We start from the raw sequence: 18,368 nt of genomic DNA on the forward strand, positions 1-18,368 counted from the left end.
AGCTTAGATTTCGAGCTCGAGTCGGCCGCCGTACTGGAAAAAGACAGGAAACTTTCATTAGACTATCCCTAATCGGATGGCCTTCGCCGTATTCTTTGTGCCTGATAGACATGATGCATGATTTTGGGGGCAAGGGATCCTCCAGAAAACAATCGGAGGGGATCACGGGTGGTATGACAAATTTGAATAATAGCATCATTGTCTGAGATGCCGTCACTGAAACAGCGCTCGAGACATTGAGACTAGCACAAGTGCCAATGACTCTTGTGTATCCATGAGCTTTCTCTGCAATGTTCTTGCTTGCATAATGCATAATCATCAGCAGTGTCCCGATGTCGATGCTAATATCTGCGAGAGCCAGTCGGTCGAAGGCGATGTACATGACATGGGTGGACATTGCCTGGAGAATTGCCTTGCAGCCGTTGGTCATGATGGGAAAGTCGTCGATGAATGACATGGCGACGGTGATGATTGTTAGTGGACAAATTCGGAAAGTTGAACATTGAAAACAGAATCTAAATAGCCCAAGGAGGCGTTCATGCCATTCTCAGGAGAACATAGCATTCCATCAAAACGGACGCGTGGCGACGGAGAAGTGCATGATCAGCGGCGGTATGCCTTTCCTAGCCCGGGGTTCTGGCGTATACTCGACATCCATGCCGTTGTCCTTTTGCCAAACAATGATTGCGGGTGTTGCTGCGAGTGGGGGTTGTCATTTTGAAGATCATCGGCTTCTCCAAGTAGGAGTTGATTGTTCGATATGCCAGAACTAGTCTGGTTTCAAAGGATGGTAGGATGTACTAATCGGATAGACGAAACTTCGAAGGTCGAGAACGGTTGTATCCAGGAAAATGCGGTGTATGTAGAATAGAACCCCGGTAATAGTGACAAAGCTCAGATCGGAGACATCATCTCGTTGAGCATGTGTCATGGTTTTTAAGTTGCTCGACGAAGAACTGCCAATCATCAACCGTACACAGAAGGTTGATATCAACCTGCCAGACTTGCTGAAAGACAAATTATTGTCACCTGGACAACATCCCAGTTTCCATCGTAGCTCAACGATTTTGCCAGTAGCCTAGATAGAGAAGCATGAAGAGAAGAAGACAAAATATGAGACAAGAGAAGGTGAAGAGCCACTCTGGTCCAGGGTTGAGGCAACCAGGTCGAAAGATTGCTTGTTGATGTTGTTGTCTAGGGACGGTGGACCTAACAGGGGGTTAAAACGACGACAACAATCATGATTGACAACAGAAGATACAACTCACTGTTCATGTGCCTGTCCGCTTAGGTCTTGGCTCGTCTCCCACGTGGACCAAACAGCTGTGACAGAGCTGATGGAGGAATTTTGGCTCGGGCATCAGACATTCGACTCGACTTCAGGATATTATCCCTTGTGCTGCTCCGTTCGTTGCAGTTTCCACGGAGAAAGTGTTTAACAGTAGTTGCTCCATGTCTTGGAGGGGTGTTTTAATGTCCAAGAGTACACCCATGATGTGTCGGAAGAAACTTAGGTGCACATATTATAGGTGGTTACAGAAGGTGATAGGCTCTGGGGAGAGGGAGGGGAAAAGACAAGAGCAGAGGGGGGATTAGGAGGGGGAAGGGGAATAGAGGTGGCGGAACTGAAGAAGTACGTTAGATTTGGAGAGCAGAAGAAAAGGAACAGGAAGGGAAAGAAGGCAGAAGGTTCTAGTCCCCAATACTCCGACAATGCATCTACTCCATGGATATGCTTATTTGAGCCTCCAACGTTTGAATGTAGACGGGTTAGTCTAGAATATACACATATTTCGAAAATGAATTAGTAGAAGCTCTAAATATACACCCTACCCTATGTAAACAAAAGGTCAACATCGCATTTTCAGACTTTGCTTTTCTACCGAATGATTCTAAACATCTGATTTGGTATTCACATCAAACACCCTTATGTCCTCGGCTTCGGAATAGCTAGCACTATTCCGAATTCTACCACAGCTATAAATATTCAAACCTTGTTGTCGCACCATGGGCAATAGACCCTTGGAAGCAACAAACACCCAGCCCCAGGGCCGCAAGTCCCAGGTACCAGCAACCAGCCGCACCCAAAGCCAAGGCGCGAACAACTAGCGTACCTGACCAGGAACAAAGAAACCCAGTCGGTACCCTGGGACGACCACCACAGCACCAGATTATCGGGATCGAATGCATCAGCTCGCACAGAATCAAAAACCTCCGAGCATCAGAAAATAATCATGCATAAATGCATATACACGTCAGGATGTACGGCAGATAAGCGGGTAGATCTACATCTGCAACTACGTTGTACAAGTACCTGAACGCGGTGGGTGTTCCAGAGTCAGATGACTCCCACGGGATGTACCACGGTGCTGGGAATCTCTAGGCAGTTCTGAAAATGGCGGGGAGCTGATTTGTACACTGCATGTTGATTCAATGCCCTGGACACAGAGGGGAACAGATGCATGGAGGGCTCCAACTAGATTTGGGGATTAGCATGGGTACTGATTGGAGAATGCAGAGCTAGTGCGCTTTGTCCGTTTCGTCCGGTTTGGAATTCACATGTGAATTGGACTCTCAGCCTCTTGGTACTTCTTCTATGTACTATGTGTGTGTGTAGGTTAATGTCGGGGGGGGGGGTAAGGTTTATTGATGTTTTGGATGTTGGATGTGTTGGTACTCCGTACATGTGTGCTCACTGTCTTACTACATACATAATACGAGACAAGCAAAATAATGCATAATCTATTAATATAGTATTATTATTTTGTTAATTCATATGGTCACATTACAAGGCGGCTCCTACGTGGCCCCTCCAGGTACGCACCGCAACACATAATCAGGTACAATTTACATGGATGGACCTGGTATGAGATGCAGAGCCTGGATTGTGATTGGACTAATCAGTAAATAATCGGCGCCTGGGACATAATCAATGACCAGTCAGATAAGCAGACCGCTAAAAAGGCAAACGGATCGTCTCTCTAGGAGGCGAAAAAAACGGGTGGAAGGGTGCGGAGTACCAATAACAAATGAAAAAGCGAAGCTACGAGTAGTATTTAACCATAGCCTTTAGAGGTCAAGTCAAGACGTCAACATATCCGATCGGGTTATAATTCAGGTTTATCGATAAGCCCTGCAGGTTGGTACCTGGCTCTACTTGGCCGTGCGCCTTCCTGCCAGCCTTAGCGGCGTTCTGCAGATGTATCTACAGGTACCCGGGGTCTGGGATTTCCCCCTCTTCTAGGATCATTAATCCATGCTCCTTTTTTCTCTTACCCCCACATAGGTATATTGTATTTCTCCGTACGGAGTACTCCATATGGGACTTATCCCGTGGACTTTAGCTAAAACGTCGATCATTTATACTAGCGGCAGGAGCCCCATCTTCACCCATTTCACCTATAACACCCCCGAATCATCGTAAACTATATATACGTAATGTAGATTATATGCCGCACTCAAGGAGGGGAACCATGTCTCATGGGAAGAGTAGTGTGTACCGCCTATTTTCTCCCCACCAATCGAGTCTGCTGGATCATAACCGAACCTCCAGGGCTCCATGGGGGCCGATCTGAGGCCAAAGCGATACATGGTTATTGTGATTTGCTATAATATAGGTCAAACCCAATGAAACAAGCACATCATCCACATCGGCCGTGGCGTCACATATTTCCGATGAGGTATTCGACAAGTGAAATAGAGTACATTAAAGTACATGAGAACCAGGGGTCTGAGAATGTTGGGAGTTGCTGTTTGCAGACATCTCGAGGGAAGTGGGGGAGGGGGGGGGGGGATTTTAGTAGGGACGCAGGCACGATGGGCCAACGGGCTTAGGGCCAGGGGGTGAAAGTTTCAGATGAGTTGCCTGAATGCGGTTTAAACGGAGCTATCGGATCCAGGTGACGAGTTCTTTTTGTCTTCTCTTTTAGTGGGGTTCAGTACCGAGTAACGGGAACATATCGAAAGAGGTCCAATGAGAGACTATTCACTTTATATTCTAGAATGTATATATTGTATATGAAAATAAGATCACTTATATCCCCGCAGTTCTATAATCTAAAATTATCATGGTCTCGACCAATCCTGTGAGATCCTCCATAAAGAGGGCTCGAGCAAAGATATTGAAGACTTCGTATCGGGACCATTCGGAACTCTTTCCCCTACCGCGTAACCATTCATTTGAGTATGACAAGGTGCGATACATCCACGCGAATGCAAGGGGGGTTTGGGGGGTTAATAGGAGGGGGGGGGGGGGAAAGAGGTATATCGAGGTTAACCCTAAAGATCTCCACCAAAAGAGTCTCGACCTTTTTTTACCCAAGAACCAAACTTATCAAGGCTTGGCAGTGCCTATTTCCAGGGTCTTGGGAAGATGGTTAACGTCAAGAACCCTCGAGGGTTTAACCCCTGGGTATAATATAAAGCCATAGATCGAAGGACTAGGTCTAGACTTAAAGAGATTCCAACAAGTAAATCACATCAAGTCCATTAATGAATCATGGAGGTGCCTGGTGCCTTTTGAAGGAGACACGATATCTGGTGAAACACTTCATGATTCGCATCGGTAGCCCCGGAAGGTCTTTGAGTTCCTGTTGAGTTCCTGTTTGCCCCTCGCTTCCGATAAGCCTCTTCTCATCGTCACCATTTCCTTTTTATATTTCTCTATTCTATACTGCATACATACTGAGACTTTTTTTTGATTCCATCCTTTTTTTTTCCTTTCCGGCTGGTCGGAGATATATTTTCTATTTTCTATTTTTTTTTTTTGTTCTCTCTGATAATCGCGATCAACTAACCTTTCTATTTCTTACATTCTTGACTTCTCCCCGCCCTTGCGTTTGAGAATCCGAGTACACATTCTATTTCCGCCCCTCTTCTCTCTTCCTCTTCAGAGTAAGCGCACTTTCAAATCGTACGTGAACCTTCTCCGACTCTCTTTTGGTCTCTTTTTCCCCCCTTTGTGTTCGCCCACTCTAGTAGTGTCAGGTTACTGAGTTTGCGCAAATGTTCACAGTCAACCCGGCCCAGACTCCGCGTCTTGATCTCCGATTTCTTCATAGCCCTGCGGTTTTTACGACTCGACATAGAGACATATAGAACTCCAACTGGTCCTGGGGTGATATTTCCGATCGGATTGTCGGCTTCGCGACCACTGGTGGTCAGGAACATTCGCTCCCCGGAGACCTGACATCACTTCCGCCTCCCTCTTACGTCGCCATGGCTTCCTTTCTTCCTGTCAACAACTCGGCCCCTGAAGACCACGCGATGGACGGAGCAGCTACACCCCGTGCGACCCCAAATGGCGTGCCGGCCACGGACGCTTCGTCGACGGAGCAGTTTCCGGACGGAGCTTCACACCACAGCCGCGGTAGCGATGCTTCATCCCGCACAACCTTAACCCAGGGTCAAACCTCGTCAACTTCTGACGAACAGATGCACGATTCCGAGGGAGAACAAGACGATTCCGACCATGATCAAAACCAAGGGGGTAACGCACCACCATCGAAAAAGAAGAAAGGTCAACGCTTCTTCTGCACATCTTTCCCTCCTTGTAATCTGAGTTTCACACGCAGCGAACATCTGGCTCGTCATATTCGAAAACACACCGGCGAACGTCCCTTCCAGTGCCACTGCTCTCGGCGGTTTTCCCGACTTGACAACCTCCGCCAGCATGCTCAAACGGTCCATGTCAATGAGGAAATCCCCGGGGATTCGCTGGCGGCCACGGGCACACGGTTCCAGCGTCAGGTTCGCACAGATCGAGTGCGGCCACCAGGTCGGGCGCGGGCAGGCACCGGAGGTAGTGTTGGCGGTCATACCCGAGGTCATAGCAGGAACTTGTCCACTTCGAGTATTGCATCCACCACTTCGACATACAGTCAACCTCAGGAACTTCGACGGCGCCCCCCGCCTTTGATCATGGCCAATGACCCCGCAGCTCGATCCCGACTAGCAATGGATTCCATGGGAGAACCTCCGAGTACACCCCCATCCCAGATCCGTGGGGTTCCTGGACCCTCGACATCTGGGTCACCATACACCTCCAATATGTTTGCTGCTACTGGTGGCAGCCCCCAATATGCCTCACCTATGGCTGGCACGACACATGGTTTCTGGGAAGGAAAGACGGCCGCCCGTCGTCTTTCGGTGCCAACGAGCAGCAATCCTTTCCTCGCACAGCATGGCAACACATATCCTCCGGCATACCACACCCCCGCCGGTGCACCTTATCCAAACGCTACTGGTGTATTTGCAAGTCCCACTAGCACACATTACTCTGCATCTCGTGATGAGGGCACCTTGAGCGCGGCTGAGGCGGAGATGCGGAGGAGAACATGGCACCCTTCGTCATACACAGGGTTTCCACGTCCTGGAACCAGTGGCCTGAACCAATATCATACACCTGACAATGTCCCGCCCTCATTCGGCGCGAACAGTTCGACCGAGCATCCGCCCCGGCTCCCCGGGATTGAGAGTTTCGACAAAGTAGTCCAACGGCCCATGACTCCTCCCACTCGGAAAACCAGCCCAATGCAGCTTGATGGCCACCACCGCCCATCTAACTCAGGTTTTGGATCGGGGTTCAATTACACACAGCCAGCCCACCGTCCACCACCCCCGATCTCCGGCCCCGGTCACCGACGAGGCCATGTATCCTGGGATATGTCTTTGCATCATAACCTAACCGGACTGGATATCCGAGATCGACGTCCATCCACTGCATCCGCCTCTCAGTGGAGTCAACAAACACTTGCAGAACTCCAAAATGTCTCTTCCCGTCCGTCGTCATCTTACCAGCCTGCATTCGGCCCAACAGCCGAAAGAAGCCCCGAGGAGTATCGGGGGCATCGCCCAAGCCTTTCAACGGGGAGCCGCACGCGAACTTCCCCCGAGGATTCTAGTAGCAGCGAGGGTGTCCATACCCCATCCACCGCATCGCTTGATTATCACCCCGCGATTGTACACAGCAGCGGATATATCGAATCTAATGACTCCTCCGATCACCCTCCACCGGTAGGAACTCCTGTTCAAACAGACGGCTATCGCCCCGGTTACTAATCCCGTCATAGATCTGTGGCCGTCAATCCACCCACGCGGACGGCTACGAAGCCCATAATGACCGTGAGCCCAGGTCCGACGTCTTCTCGGACTCTGCTGCCCAAAATTCGGGCATGGGTCGCTTGGAGGCTCTTGTCGCCGTCGCCACAAGCGAGAACAAAGGAGCAGCTAAGCTATTTCTGTAAATTGTCTGGTAAAAACCCATTCCACGCCATTATACACCATTATACATATGAAAGTCATGTTCACTTCCTGCAACTAGCTGGAGAGCGATTATCATATACTTGGTATTCCCACTATCTCATACACCCGGCCACATCAACAATCAACCACTCTTTCCGCCCACTCTACTTCCAATCCTCAGCCCGTTGGCTTTTCTCGGACTTTCCAATTATTTCCTACTTCACTCTACATATTTCGGGGATTCTCATACTTGCCATCTTATGATAGTGAAGCCCTTGATGAACTGACGACTTTGATGACGACTGATACACGACTGGGAGCCATAGCCCATCTTTCTTTTACTTGTGTTCGGGAGTCTTATTGTGTTTATGACCTTTTTTTTTTTTTTGAATGATTCGGGATGGCAATCTTTTTTGGATGAGTTCTTAATGAGCTGCATGTCCTGGCGTTTGCATGGGAAGTTTTGTATGGATGGAGTCCTGTGCATGACGATACCCTGTCTATCGGTCATTTGGTTCCTCTTTCAATTTCGGTGGTCTGCGGTATGACTTCAATGTTGCATTTCATTCTCTGCCTTCTCCATGGACTCTTCATCCCTCCATCTTCGAGTCCCTTCCTTCTCTCTACCTTACCTCGCCTTCTCGTTTCGTTTTGTGTCTTACTATATTTTTTTTGGGGTGGATCGGGTCTGATGCTTTAACGGACTACAATCATGAGGACTTTTGATATATGTTATGATCTGAATATGACTGGAATGCATTGAGACGGCCTCTTAGTCACGAGTTCACATGTAAATATGTATAAAAAAAACGTTTAAAATGTATACAAACATAAGAGCTCGACCAGACCATTGGGGCGGCTCTTAAGACTGCACAAGATCGGAACTAGTATAGCACATGTATAATAGCACATGTGGAATTAGGTCTAGAAGTCATGCTCATGTAGAAACCCCAGAACCGGAATGAGGCAGCGATGACTTGCAGGTGACGTCGACGGGAAAATTAGCTTTCCAGTCTCCACTTGCAACCCTTTCGATGAACTGTTGAAGATTGTAGACATTTAGGAATTGTGACTGGAATACTTATCTATAAAAAATTTAATAGTCAATTAATAGCTCAAAAGTAACACAATAGCATTTGAGAGGGGGAAAAAAAGAAATCAAATCAAACCAAATCAAAGCGTAGAGGCAAGTTCTAGTACATGCGGACAAGCTGGAACACGACGTCATAGCTGTCTTTCTTGGAAGGCTATTTCCCCAGTCTCGAGAATGACCTATAAAACCAGGGATACTTCGACCTGCCACCTCCAGCATTTACTTCAATTACACCCTCTACATCTGTCCCTCCCACCACCACACCACCACACACCACACATCATGTCGAAGAGCCGCGTTCCTATGTTCCTGGGTCTCGCTGCGGCGGGCGCAGGCGGATACTACCTTTACTCTGCGGGCGGCAGCCCCTCAGCAGCAAAGCACCAAATGAAGAGTACGTCCACTGACAAGCTCCAACGCCATTGAACTACCTCGGGACATGAAGCTAACTCTCCTCTTCTACCCCAGTTGACGCTGAAAAGGCACGCGAGAAGCTCCCAGGTAAAGACAACGCCGAGAAGTACGGCAAGGATTTCGGCAAGGAAGCCGGTGCCAATGTCGACGATGCTGTAAGTCTATCCTATTCTTGGTGCTACCCAAGACCCGCCCTCGATGCTCGATCCTCGCCCCACCAACCACAAAGTGGAGATAATGTGACATGTCATACTAACGATCCGATTCTAGATTGCCAAGGCCCGTGCTGAAGTCCAGGAGGGCAAGGACAAGCTTGAGGAGCTCCGCGGTGAAGCAAAGAGCAAGTTCAATGCTAGTCGGGAAAAGGTCAACAGCAGTGTTGATCAGATCGATCGCGATGTCGAGCAAAAGGCTGCTGAAGCCAAGGGGGCCGTCTCTGGCTGGCTCGGTGGCAAGAAATAAACTCTTTTCGCCCTCAGGAGCCTCGACGATTTAATGTTATGATTATATTACGGCGCTGGTCGGTTCGAGAATATCACGAAGAATTCAATGTCTATATGAAACTTATCCATGTTTCTTGTAAATCTCATTGTAGTTGGGGTGAATGTGTGCCAAGTATTCAATGCGCCCGGTATTGGCTGGTCTGTCCAGGGCGCGACATGAAACTCAAGTACTCTGTATGCATTGTCAAATCGTATCTCGATTTTAAAGGCCGATTTGGAATTGATTCCCTACCATATGTTGTACATTAGCATCGGACATCTTATTCGCCTGAAGAAATGTCCAGGCGCTGAGCTTGGACACAGTGACATTCCAATGGCCGGAGTATTACCGTAGTGACGAGATTGCCCTTGGAGATCTGTCATATTATATACCGAATCATTTTTCTGGAATTTATTATATCAAGACTTCTCTCTCTATTTTCAAAGTGTTATAGTCCGTACTTGAATTGAAGTTCTTATAGTTCCCGCTCACGCGTTGCCATTTAACCCGAAACGGCTAGTGCTAGTTTTTCAACGCGCCCTCGAACGCGTCTTCTCCCTTGTACCTTCTCTGACATCTCCCACTTCCCAATTTCCACTTTCTGCACTTTCCCACATTTTGTTCGCTTTAATATCACGGTATCTCTTACCTTGTCTATTATAATACAGTTGTATCCATCGCCCTTTCTTCATTTATTATCCCTCGACCGGCAAAAAATTTTCAGCAGCCGCGATGCCGCGCACTTCCCGGTCAAGCTGCGTTGCCCAGCCAGCCATTCAAGCCTTCACTCGGGCAACCAAAGCTGGCATCACTCCGCAACTACCTGGAAAGAAGATTACGTCTCTTCCGGTCTCGCCTTCCAAGAAACGCAAACTGCAGGAACTCGAAAACTTCGACAACGGCAGCAGACAGACGCCAATTGAGGAGGAAGGGACGCCCTCGAAAACTTTGCGACTGAATGAATTATCCGTTTCCTCACCCCATAGCGGCCACTATGTCTCGCCCAAGAAAGCTTCGCCGGCGAAGACCCCGAGTCGGACCCCGAGTCGACGGATTGCCCCTGTTAAGAACGCACCCTTGACACCCGCGACCCCTTCGAAGCAACGAACTCTGAACTTTGAAAAAGTCATTCCAGTGCACGAGGAAACCCCCGCTATCGAACGGCCTGCATTCTTCAACGATATTCTAAACCTTCACTCCTCCTTTGTGCAGGCTTTTTCAATTCACATGGCACACAATGGCGCAAATACCCCTGCCGACCTCCGAGAATTCCTTGGCAGCGTGACCCGCCTCTGGAATAAGCGCAAGGTGCAGATGAAGGACTTGCAGCGCCTTGTCTGGGTCTGGGAACAGAGTTCGAAAGCGAAACACATTTCATATCGTCTGGCAAATTATGGACTCGGCAAAATCTGCATGGAACGCACCGTACAGATCAATGTGCAACCTCCAGCCTTGCAGGACTCTTTTGAAGAAACATTGGACTTGCTTTGGGAAAAAGCCCCAGAGGCACTTCACAATGCTAACGAGGAAGACCAAGCAGCTCTGTTCATCGAGTCTCTCGGTCTCTCCACTGTCCACGAGTCGCTCACTCCTTTCACGGTTTTCCAGAAAGGCCAGCAACGACTCCAGGATCTCAAGGGCGGTCTCCTCCGCTTGAAAGCCGAGAGAATGCGCTCAGAGTCAGCAGAAACGACTCCCCTGGAGCGGACAGCAACCATCAGCCGCCGCCAAGGCCTGCTGGATCGCATTAAGAATAAGGAGCTACGCCAGTCCAAGCTTCCTCCCCCACCTGCTAAGAAAGATCTCGTGCGATGTGCAGCCGCCGATCGGGCGGAAGAGGTAGCTGGTGTTCTGGCTCTGTTGCGCCCCGCTGGGTATGTGGGAAATGGCATCAAAGCCATGCTTGCAGCCCAACGCAAGCCCTTTAAGCTCGATGTGATGGTCGAGCATGTCCGTGACTCTGTCCGCAGCGAGTTTCCCCGTGAGGAGGTGGAGATGTGTCTTGAGATTCTGTCGGATAAAAAGGTGGCTGGTGACTGGATCAGTATGGTTACTGTTGGCCAGATGAAGTCTGTCGTGTTGAAGTCTTGCAAAGATGTCTCTGCCAAAGACATCGGGGTGAGAGCTGCCCAGCTGAGGGCTGACTGGGAGAAGTCTGCATCTTGTGTGCAGACTCCTCTCTTGTGATTTACGTTTTTGGCGTGGTTTGTTTTCTTTGTTGGATACCTCACATCCGCAGGGCTGTTCTGCTCGCGGTCTTGCATCAGCGCTCGATACCCTGTACTTTATTACATGTCTTTTTAGCATTAAACATAACCTTAGGTGGCACTTAACAATTAGGTCCTCGGACACCCAATCAATCATAATACAAGCAAATTTTCTGAAAATGGATGTTTTATGGATTCTATTAAAAAAACACCTTCAACTAAGCTCTCAGATAAATTTAGATACCTTATTGACTGAGCCCTACGATTCCGGCAATGGCCCTTGCGAATTCCACAAATCTGCTCGCTAGGCGCTACGCAAGTCCGCAACTACTCTACTTCCATCTCAGAACATTGGGATACCATACCTATGGAGCTCAAAGACGTCAATGTTTGCAACATCAGAGTCATTCATACCCACTCCCACTCCGGGCTGTCAATGTCAAAACATGGCTCCCTCTCTCGGGCTGGAACGGAAGGTTTCAAGCCCCAAGTGGCAGAGAATTGGTAACTGGCTTCACCGACGGTTTGCTCGAGCTTCCCAAGGATACACAGTCAGTGTTACCGATGGACATAGCCCCGATAGCAAGATAAAGGACCAGGCTCTAAGGGGAAATGGCTCGGTGAACTAGCCCTGGCTCTAGCTTCTGATGAATATATAGAGCAATGTTGTATCGTCCTAGCAGATATAGAGAAATTTGATGAAACACCGTTACTCCTCATAGTCAGTGCCTTAAATCTTAATCCTTTCTACCCCATAAATTATGCCAAATTGATTACATGTTACAGACAAAGAAAATAAAATCATATAAGGAAAGCCTAAAACCGTAGAGGGACTACACTCTGTCAACCTGAGGATTACTGTCCAGGTTCATTTGCTTTAGGGCACGCCAGTAGCCATACTGTTTTATAACTTCCTTCCATCGACTTGTAATGTTTACTCCCCAGGTTTCTCATAATGTGGAGGTGCTCCACGCCAAGAGATATGTACGAGGTCGTGCTAACTTCAGTGGCGTTTCATTGGTATTTGCACCAGTGAAATCGCTGTGTCGATTTGGTCAACTCCCGATAAGCCCTTCCGCAAGATAACCAGATGCTTGGACCCCTTAGATTATGACTGCAGGCCCACGGGATACGGTGCTCGGATCCACTCCCCGGATTTCCCCAACATTTGATATAGATCTACTCGGTTGCTGCGGTTCTCGAACACGAGAATGCGACTAGTATAATGCTGATGAGATAAGCCAGACATTCTCAGATGCATAGGATCTTGCAGACTGCTAAATCATGAAATAGAAAAACAGCTCATAGCACCCGGGTATTGGCTATAAGCAGAGAACAAAGAGAGGAGCGCCAAGTCAGCTATATCTTTTATTGCCACGACTTATCTCTTACCTTCCGCATTCAACTACCGGGTCTAGGCGCTCCATGAGATCAGCCGAGCACAGTTTCCGTTCATATATTCGGCAAGGTCCACCGGCATGTACCCTGTAAGCCCCAGGAGATCCATAAGTATTCGAGCTGTCAGTTTGATTCAGGGATCTTCAGAATCCGGGGTAATTATTCTTCAATCTTTATTCTGGATCCAACTGCGAGGTGTTGTAACATGGCTTCAACCCTAACTCCGGCTACCCTCATAGCCGATGAGAAGGGCTATTCCCACCACGAGGATATGATTCTGCAATCCGCAGATATAACAGCAGAACGCGGGCACGCTGCAACGGACCAGTATGGTCGCGCACTGGTGGAACTTGATCGCTCAGCTGAACGACGACTGCGAATGAAGATCGACTTATATATTGTGCCCACCGTGGCGCTGCTATATCTATTCTGTTTCATTGACCGCGCAAATATTGGTATGTTAATGCAACCCCTTATCCTCTCGCCAACTCAAGCGATCACCTTTGCTTTTTCTAAGTCACTGACCACCTGCTCGCACATCAGGAAATGCCAAGTTGGCCGGCTTCGAGAAAGACCTGAAACTAAAAGGCAACGATTACAACAAGGTCTTGTCCGTCTTCTACATTTCATACATCATTTTCGAGGTGCCATGTAATATTATCTGCAAGTGGATGGGCCCTGGCTGGTTCCTTCCATTGACCACCCTGCTTTTCGGTGTTTGCTCCCTTGGGACCGCCTTCGTCCACGATATTCAGTCTGCATCGGGGGTGCGATTCGTGCTAGGGGTTTTCGAGGCAGGAATGATGCCGGGTATTGCTTATTACCTGTCGCGATGGTATCGACGCAGTGAGCTAGCGTTCCGCATCTCGCTCTACATTGTCATGGCTCCGCTGGCAGGCGCATTTGGAGGTCTGTTGGCCTCGGCTATTCTGAAACTCGACCATTTCGGTGGTCTGAAGACCTGGCGCATGATATTTGCCATTGAAGGCATCATCACTATCGCCCTTGGTCTCATTGCCTTCTTCACGCTGACGGATCGCCCCGAGACAGCCCGCTGGCTGAACCAGGAAGAGAAGGACCTGGCGATTACACGCCTCAAGTCTGAGCGTGTGTCTACGACAGAAGTCCTGGACAAGATGGACATCGCGAAGATGAAACGGGGAATTCTCAGCCCAGTCACGCTTGGAACTGCCTTTATCTTCCTCCTCGACAATATTACCGTGCAGGGTCTTGCATTCTTTGCTCCCACCATCGTGCGCACTATTTACCCAGAGAACAGTGTAGTATCTCAACAGCTGCATACAGTGCCTCCATACGTTGTGGGTTCATTCATTACCGTGCTCCTCCCCTTACTGAGCGGAATATATGACCGCCGCATGATCTACTTTGTTCTCTGTCCTCCTCTGATGATGGTGGGTTATATCATGTTCTTGGTTAGCAAGGACTCCATGGTGCGCTACGGTGCAACCTTCCTCATAGCCAGTGGTGCCTTTGTCTTTGGAGCCCTCTGCAACGCGCATGTCTCTAATAATGTAGTGTCGGATACGGCACGTTCCAGTGCCATCGGCATCAATGTCATGCTGGGTAATATCGGTGGACTAATCTCTACTTGGTCGTTCCTTCCTTTTGATAGCCCTGACTACCATATCGGAAACGGATTGAACCTGGCGACGTCGTCTTTGATGTTGATCCTGGGTGCGTTGATGTGGCTGTGGATGAAATGGGACAACAAAAAGCGAGACAAGGCGGATATCGATCAGGCTCTGGCTGGGATGTCGCAGAAGGAAATCCAGGACTTGGATTGGCGCAACCCAGCTTTCCGGTGGCGGACATAGGAAACGAATGGGCCAGACAGAATGCTCTGAGAATGAACCTACAGTAGCCATAACATCTATAATATATTCATTCGTGATAGCACTTCAATGATAGCTCTTTGTCTTTCCTCATGTCGTGTTAAATCTGGTTAGAATATCTACCTTGGAAAGTGTCAAAAGAGGCCAATAAGACTCATCAGAAAATAAATAGTCACACATTGCCCTGCCTGGAAAATATTAAGATTATTTAGAGTGGGAGACCTAAAATGGTGACAAAGGCGTTTTTGGCCTCCCATTCACCGTATAATTACTGGAATATAGTAAGAAAAATGCTCAAGATGTGCAAAACGACTCTGCAATGTATACAATTTGACAAAGAATAGTTGGCTTATGCAGCCTTGTCAAGTCTTTTGAGTAGTCTTTTTAGATGTCATTTTAGATGCATCTCCTTGGATGCAATCTTTTTTATAGATATTTCTTCCCTTTCTTAGTACTTCAAATATAGACCGTAAGGACGGCTTGAAATGTGCAAACTGATTTTTTCCATGTATAACATTTGATTAACCATCGAAATTGATAAAGAAACCTCTTTGAACCCCTGGCCGGAGATCCTGGGCACTTAACGCGCGACGCGTGCACGGACCATGCGGATTCAGCGCGTCGAATTGGACTCGTCCAAACCGCCTTGATACCAACATTTGCATTGTCCTTTGCTGCATTTCTCTTCACATCAACCGACACCATGTCTTCTCGACCTGACTTGAAGGTATGAATTGAAATATCGATTCCCCAAACCCACCAATCCAGCATTCACTAACTCAAACTGAATTCACACAGGTCGACGACGAAGTCGGCTTCATTGGCTTCTTCCGTGGCCTCCCTAAACCAGATAATAATGAAACTATTCGCGTATTTGACCGAGGCGATTGGTACTCATCTCACGGTGCCGATGCCGAATTCATCGCACGCACCGTCTACAAAACAACCTCCGTGCTCCGCAACCTTGGCCGCAGCGAAACAGGCGGCCTCCCCTCGGTCACGATGAGCGTCACGGTCTTCCGAAACTTCCTCCGCGAAGCCCTCTTTCGATTGAACAAGCGTATCGAGATTTTCGCCTCGGCCGGCTCGGGCAAGAGCAACTGGAAGCTGGCGAAGCAAGCCAGTCCTGGTAACCTGCAAGACGTGGAAGAAGAGCTCGGCAGCGTGGGCGCGTTGTCAATGGATTCTGCGCCTATTATTCTCGCCGTTAAGATTTCCGCTCGCGCAGCGGAGGCCCGGAATGTGGGTGTGTGCTTTGCTGATGCGAGCGTGCGCGAGCTGGGCGTCAGTGAATTCCTCGATAACGATATCTACTCCAATCTCGAGTCTTTGGTAATCCAGCTTGGTGTGAAAGAGTGTCTTGTGACCATGGATGTGGCTCGCAAGGACGTCGAGCTGGCGAAGATCAGGGCTATTGCGGATAGCTGTGGGATTGCGATCTCTGAGCGACCTGTTGCCGACTTTGGTGTTAAGGATATCGAGCAGGATCTCACGAGATTGTTGAGGGATGAACGGTCTGCCGGTACGCTGCCTCAGACGGAGCTGAAACTGGCTATGGGGTCTGCGTCGGCGCTGATCAAGTATCTTAATGTCTTGACTGATCCCACCAACTTTGGCCAGTACCAGCTCTACCAACATGATCTGTCGCAGTACATGAAGCTTGATGCCTCGGCGCTTCGGGCGCTGAATCTTATGCCCGGTCCGCGGGACGGGGCTAAGAGTATGAGCTTGTTCGGTTTGCTGAATCACTGCAAGACGCCTGTGGGTAGTCGTTTGTTGGCCCAATGGTTGAAGCAGCCTTTGATGGATCTAGCTGCGATCGAACAACGCCAGCAGCTGGTGGAGGCGTTTGTTGTTAACACTGAACTGCGTCAGACTATGCAGGAGGAACATTTGCGTTCCATTCCGGATCTGTACCGCTTGGCTAAGCGTTTCCAGCGGAAACAGGCCAACTTGGAGGATGTTGTCAGAGTATACCAGGTTGCCATTCGTCTGCCTGGGTTTGTGAGCGCGCTGAATGATGTTATGGATGAGCAGTACCAAACCCCTCTAGAGACAGAATACACGTCTAAGCTCCGCGGCTATTCCGACAGCCTGGCCATGCTTGAAGAGATGGTTGAAACAACGGTTGATCTTGCTGCTCTGGAGAATCACGAATTCATCATTAAGCCCGAGTTCGATGACGGCTTGCGAGTCATTAGGAAGAAGCTGGACAAACTACGATACGACATGGATATGGAACACCGCCGAGTTTCAAAGGATTTGAATCAAGACATGGAGAAAAAGCTCTTCATGGAGAATCATCGTGTGCACGGTTGGTGCTTCCGTCTCACTCGAAATGAGGCGGGCTGCATTCGCAATAAAAAAGAGTACCAGGAGTGTTCGACGCAGAAGAATGGCGTATACTTCACCACATCCAACATGCAGTCCCTTCGCCGAGAGCATGATCAACTGTCGTCGAACTACAACCGAACCCAGACCGGTCTGGTCAACGAGGTCGTCAACGTTGCCGCTTCGTATTGCCCAGTTTTGGAGCAACTCGCTGGTGTACTGGCCCACCTTGATGTCATTGTGAGCTTTGCCCATGCTTCAATGCACGCACCCTCGGGATACGTTCGCCCAAAGATGCATCCCCGGGGAACTGGAAACACCGTTCTAAAAGAAGCTCGGCATCCCTGCATGGAGATGCAGGACGATATCTCCTTCATTACGAATGATGTTTCCTTGATTCGCGATGAATCATCTTTCCTTATCATCACTGGTCCTAACATGGGTGGTAAATCTACATACATCCGACAGATCGGTGTGATCGCCCTCATGGCACAGACCGGCTGCTTCGTCCCTTGCACCGAGGCCGAGCTGACCATTTTTGACTGCATTCTTGCTCGAGTTGGAGCCAGTGACTCGCAGCTCAAAGGTGTGTCAACTTTCATGGCGGAAATGCTTGAAACATCCAACATCCTCAAGTCCGCCACCTCGGAGTCCCTGATTATCATCGACGAACTTGGCCGTGGAACTAGCACGTATGACGGCTTCGGCCTGGCCTGGGCTATCTCAGAACACATTGTCACTGAGATCCGCTGCTTTGGCCTGTTCGCGACTCACTTCCACGAGCTCACTGCCTTGGCAGACCGTTATCAAAAAGCCGTCAAGAACCTGCACGTCGTAGCATTCATTGGAGACGGCAATGAGGGCGAGACTGAAGCTGAAACCGAGGAAAAGAAAAAGCGTCAAGTCACCCTTCTCTACCGTGTCGAGCCAGGAATCTGTGATCAGTCTTTCGGTATTCATGTCGCCGAACTCGTGCGCTTCCCGGATAAGGTTGTCAACATGGCCCGCCAGAAGGCTGAGGAGCTTGAAGATTTTACCTCGACAACTGAAAATGGGCAGGCACAGCTTCCTGCGCCCTCGCTTGACAAGTACTCCCAGGAAGAGGTGGAGGAGGGCAGTGCGCTCCTCAAGGGAATGCTGCTGAAATGGAAGGCGGCAACTGAGGGCAAAGAGATGACGGCAGAGCAGAAGCGACAAGTCATGCGTGATCTAGCTCAGGCTGATGAAAAATTGCAAGCAAACAAGGTGTTCCAGGGTATCAAGGCTCTATAAAGATGTGAGCTATTCATGGGATTTGGCGTTCATGGAAGGCATGGGTTTGAAAAAAGGCATTGTTGTATACTCATA

General features: G+C 49.0%; 7 protein-coding genes across 7 annotated transcripts; 6 read left to right on the plus strand and 1 right to left on the minus strand.

The window, feature by feature from the left end:
• Window positions 1-3: 3 nt before the first annotated feature.
• On the minus strand, window positions 4-457 carry N7447_001188 (uncharacterized protein; the record flags this gene model as incomplete). Its single annotated transcript, XM_057225464.1, is given in 2 exon segments — window positions 4-33; window positions 53-457. 2 exon segments carry the CDS (start codon window positions 455-457, stop codon window positions 4-6), a joined length of 435 nt encoding a protein of 144 aa, XP_057089480.1.
• A 4,760-nt stretch (window positions 458-5,217) lies between these two features.
• N7447_001189 (C2H2-type zinc finger protein) lies at window positions 5,218-7,244 on the plus strand (the record flags this gene model as incomplete). Its single annotated transcript, XM_057225465.1, has 2 exons — window positions 5,218-7,014; window positions 7,071-7,244. 2 exons carry the CDS (start codon window positions 5,218-5,220, stop codon window positions 7,242-7,244), a joined length of 1,971 nt encoding a protein of 656 aa, XP_057089481.1.
• A 1,373-nt stretch (window positions 7,245-8,617) lies between these two features.
• Window positions 8,618-9,211, plus strand: N7447_001190 (uncharacterized protein; the record flags this gene model as incomplete). Its single annotated transcript, XM_057225466.1, has 3 exons — window positions 8,618-8,729; window positions 8,804-8,904; window positions 9,020-9,211. 3 exons carry the CDS (start codon window positions 8,618-8,620, stop codon window positions 9,209-9,211), a joined length of 405 nt encoding a protein of 134 aa, XP_057089482.1.
• Window positions 9,212-9,964: 753 nt separating this feature from the next.
• Window positions 9,965-11,419, plus strand: N7447_001191 (DNA replication factor Cdt1 C-terminal domain-containing protein; the record flags this gene model as incomplete). Its single annotated transcript, XM_057225467.1, has 1 exon — window positions 9,965-11,419. One exon carries the CDS (start codon window positions 9,965-9,967, stop codon window positions 11,417-11,419), a length of 1,455 nt encoding a protein of 484 aa, XP_057089483.1.
• Window positions 11,420-11,885: 466 nt separating this feature from the next.
• N7447_001192 (uncharacterized protein) lies at window positions 11,886-12,068 on the plus strand (the record flags this gene model as incomplete). Its single annotated transcript, XM_057225468.1, has 1 exon — window positions 11,886-12,068. The coding sequence occupies one exon, from the start codon at window positions 11,886-11,888 to the stop codon at window positions 12,066-12,068; it is 183 nt and encodes a 60-aa protein (XP_057089484.1).
• Window positions 12,069-13,042: 974 nt separating this feature from the next.
• Window positions 13,043-14,672, plus strand: N7447_001193 (uncharacterized protein; the record flags this gene model as incomplete). The annotated part of the gene is made up of 2 exons (XM_057225469.1): window positions 13,043-13,292; window positions 13,381-14,672. The coding sequence occupies 2 exons, from the start codon at window positions 13,043-13,045 to the stop codon at window positions 14,670-14,672; spliced, it is 1,542 nt and encodes a 513-aa protein (XP_057089485.1).
• A 721-nt stretch (window positions 14,673-15,393) lies between these two features.
• Window positions 15,394-18,293, plus strand: N7447_001194 (mismatch repair ATPase MSH2; the record flags this gene model as incomplete). Its single annotated transcript, XM_057225470.1, has 2 exons — window positions 15,394-15,417; window positions 15,489-18,293. 2 exons carry the CDS (start codon window positions 15,394-15,396, stop codon window positions 18,291-18,293), a joined length of 2,829 nt encoding a protein of 942 aa, XP_057089486.1.
• Between the last annotated feature and the right edge of the window lie 75 nt (window positions 18,294-18,368).

Source organism: Penicillium robsamsonii (genome assembly GCF_028829455.1).
Source record: "Penicillium robsamsonii strain IBT 29466 chromosome Unknown utg000001l_segment0_segment0, whole genome shotgun sequence".
NCBI lineage: Eukaryota > Fungi > Ascomycota > Eurotiomycetes > Eurotiales > Aspergillaceae > Penicillium > Penicillium robsamsonii.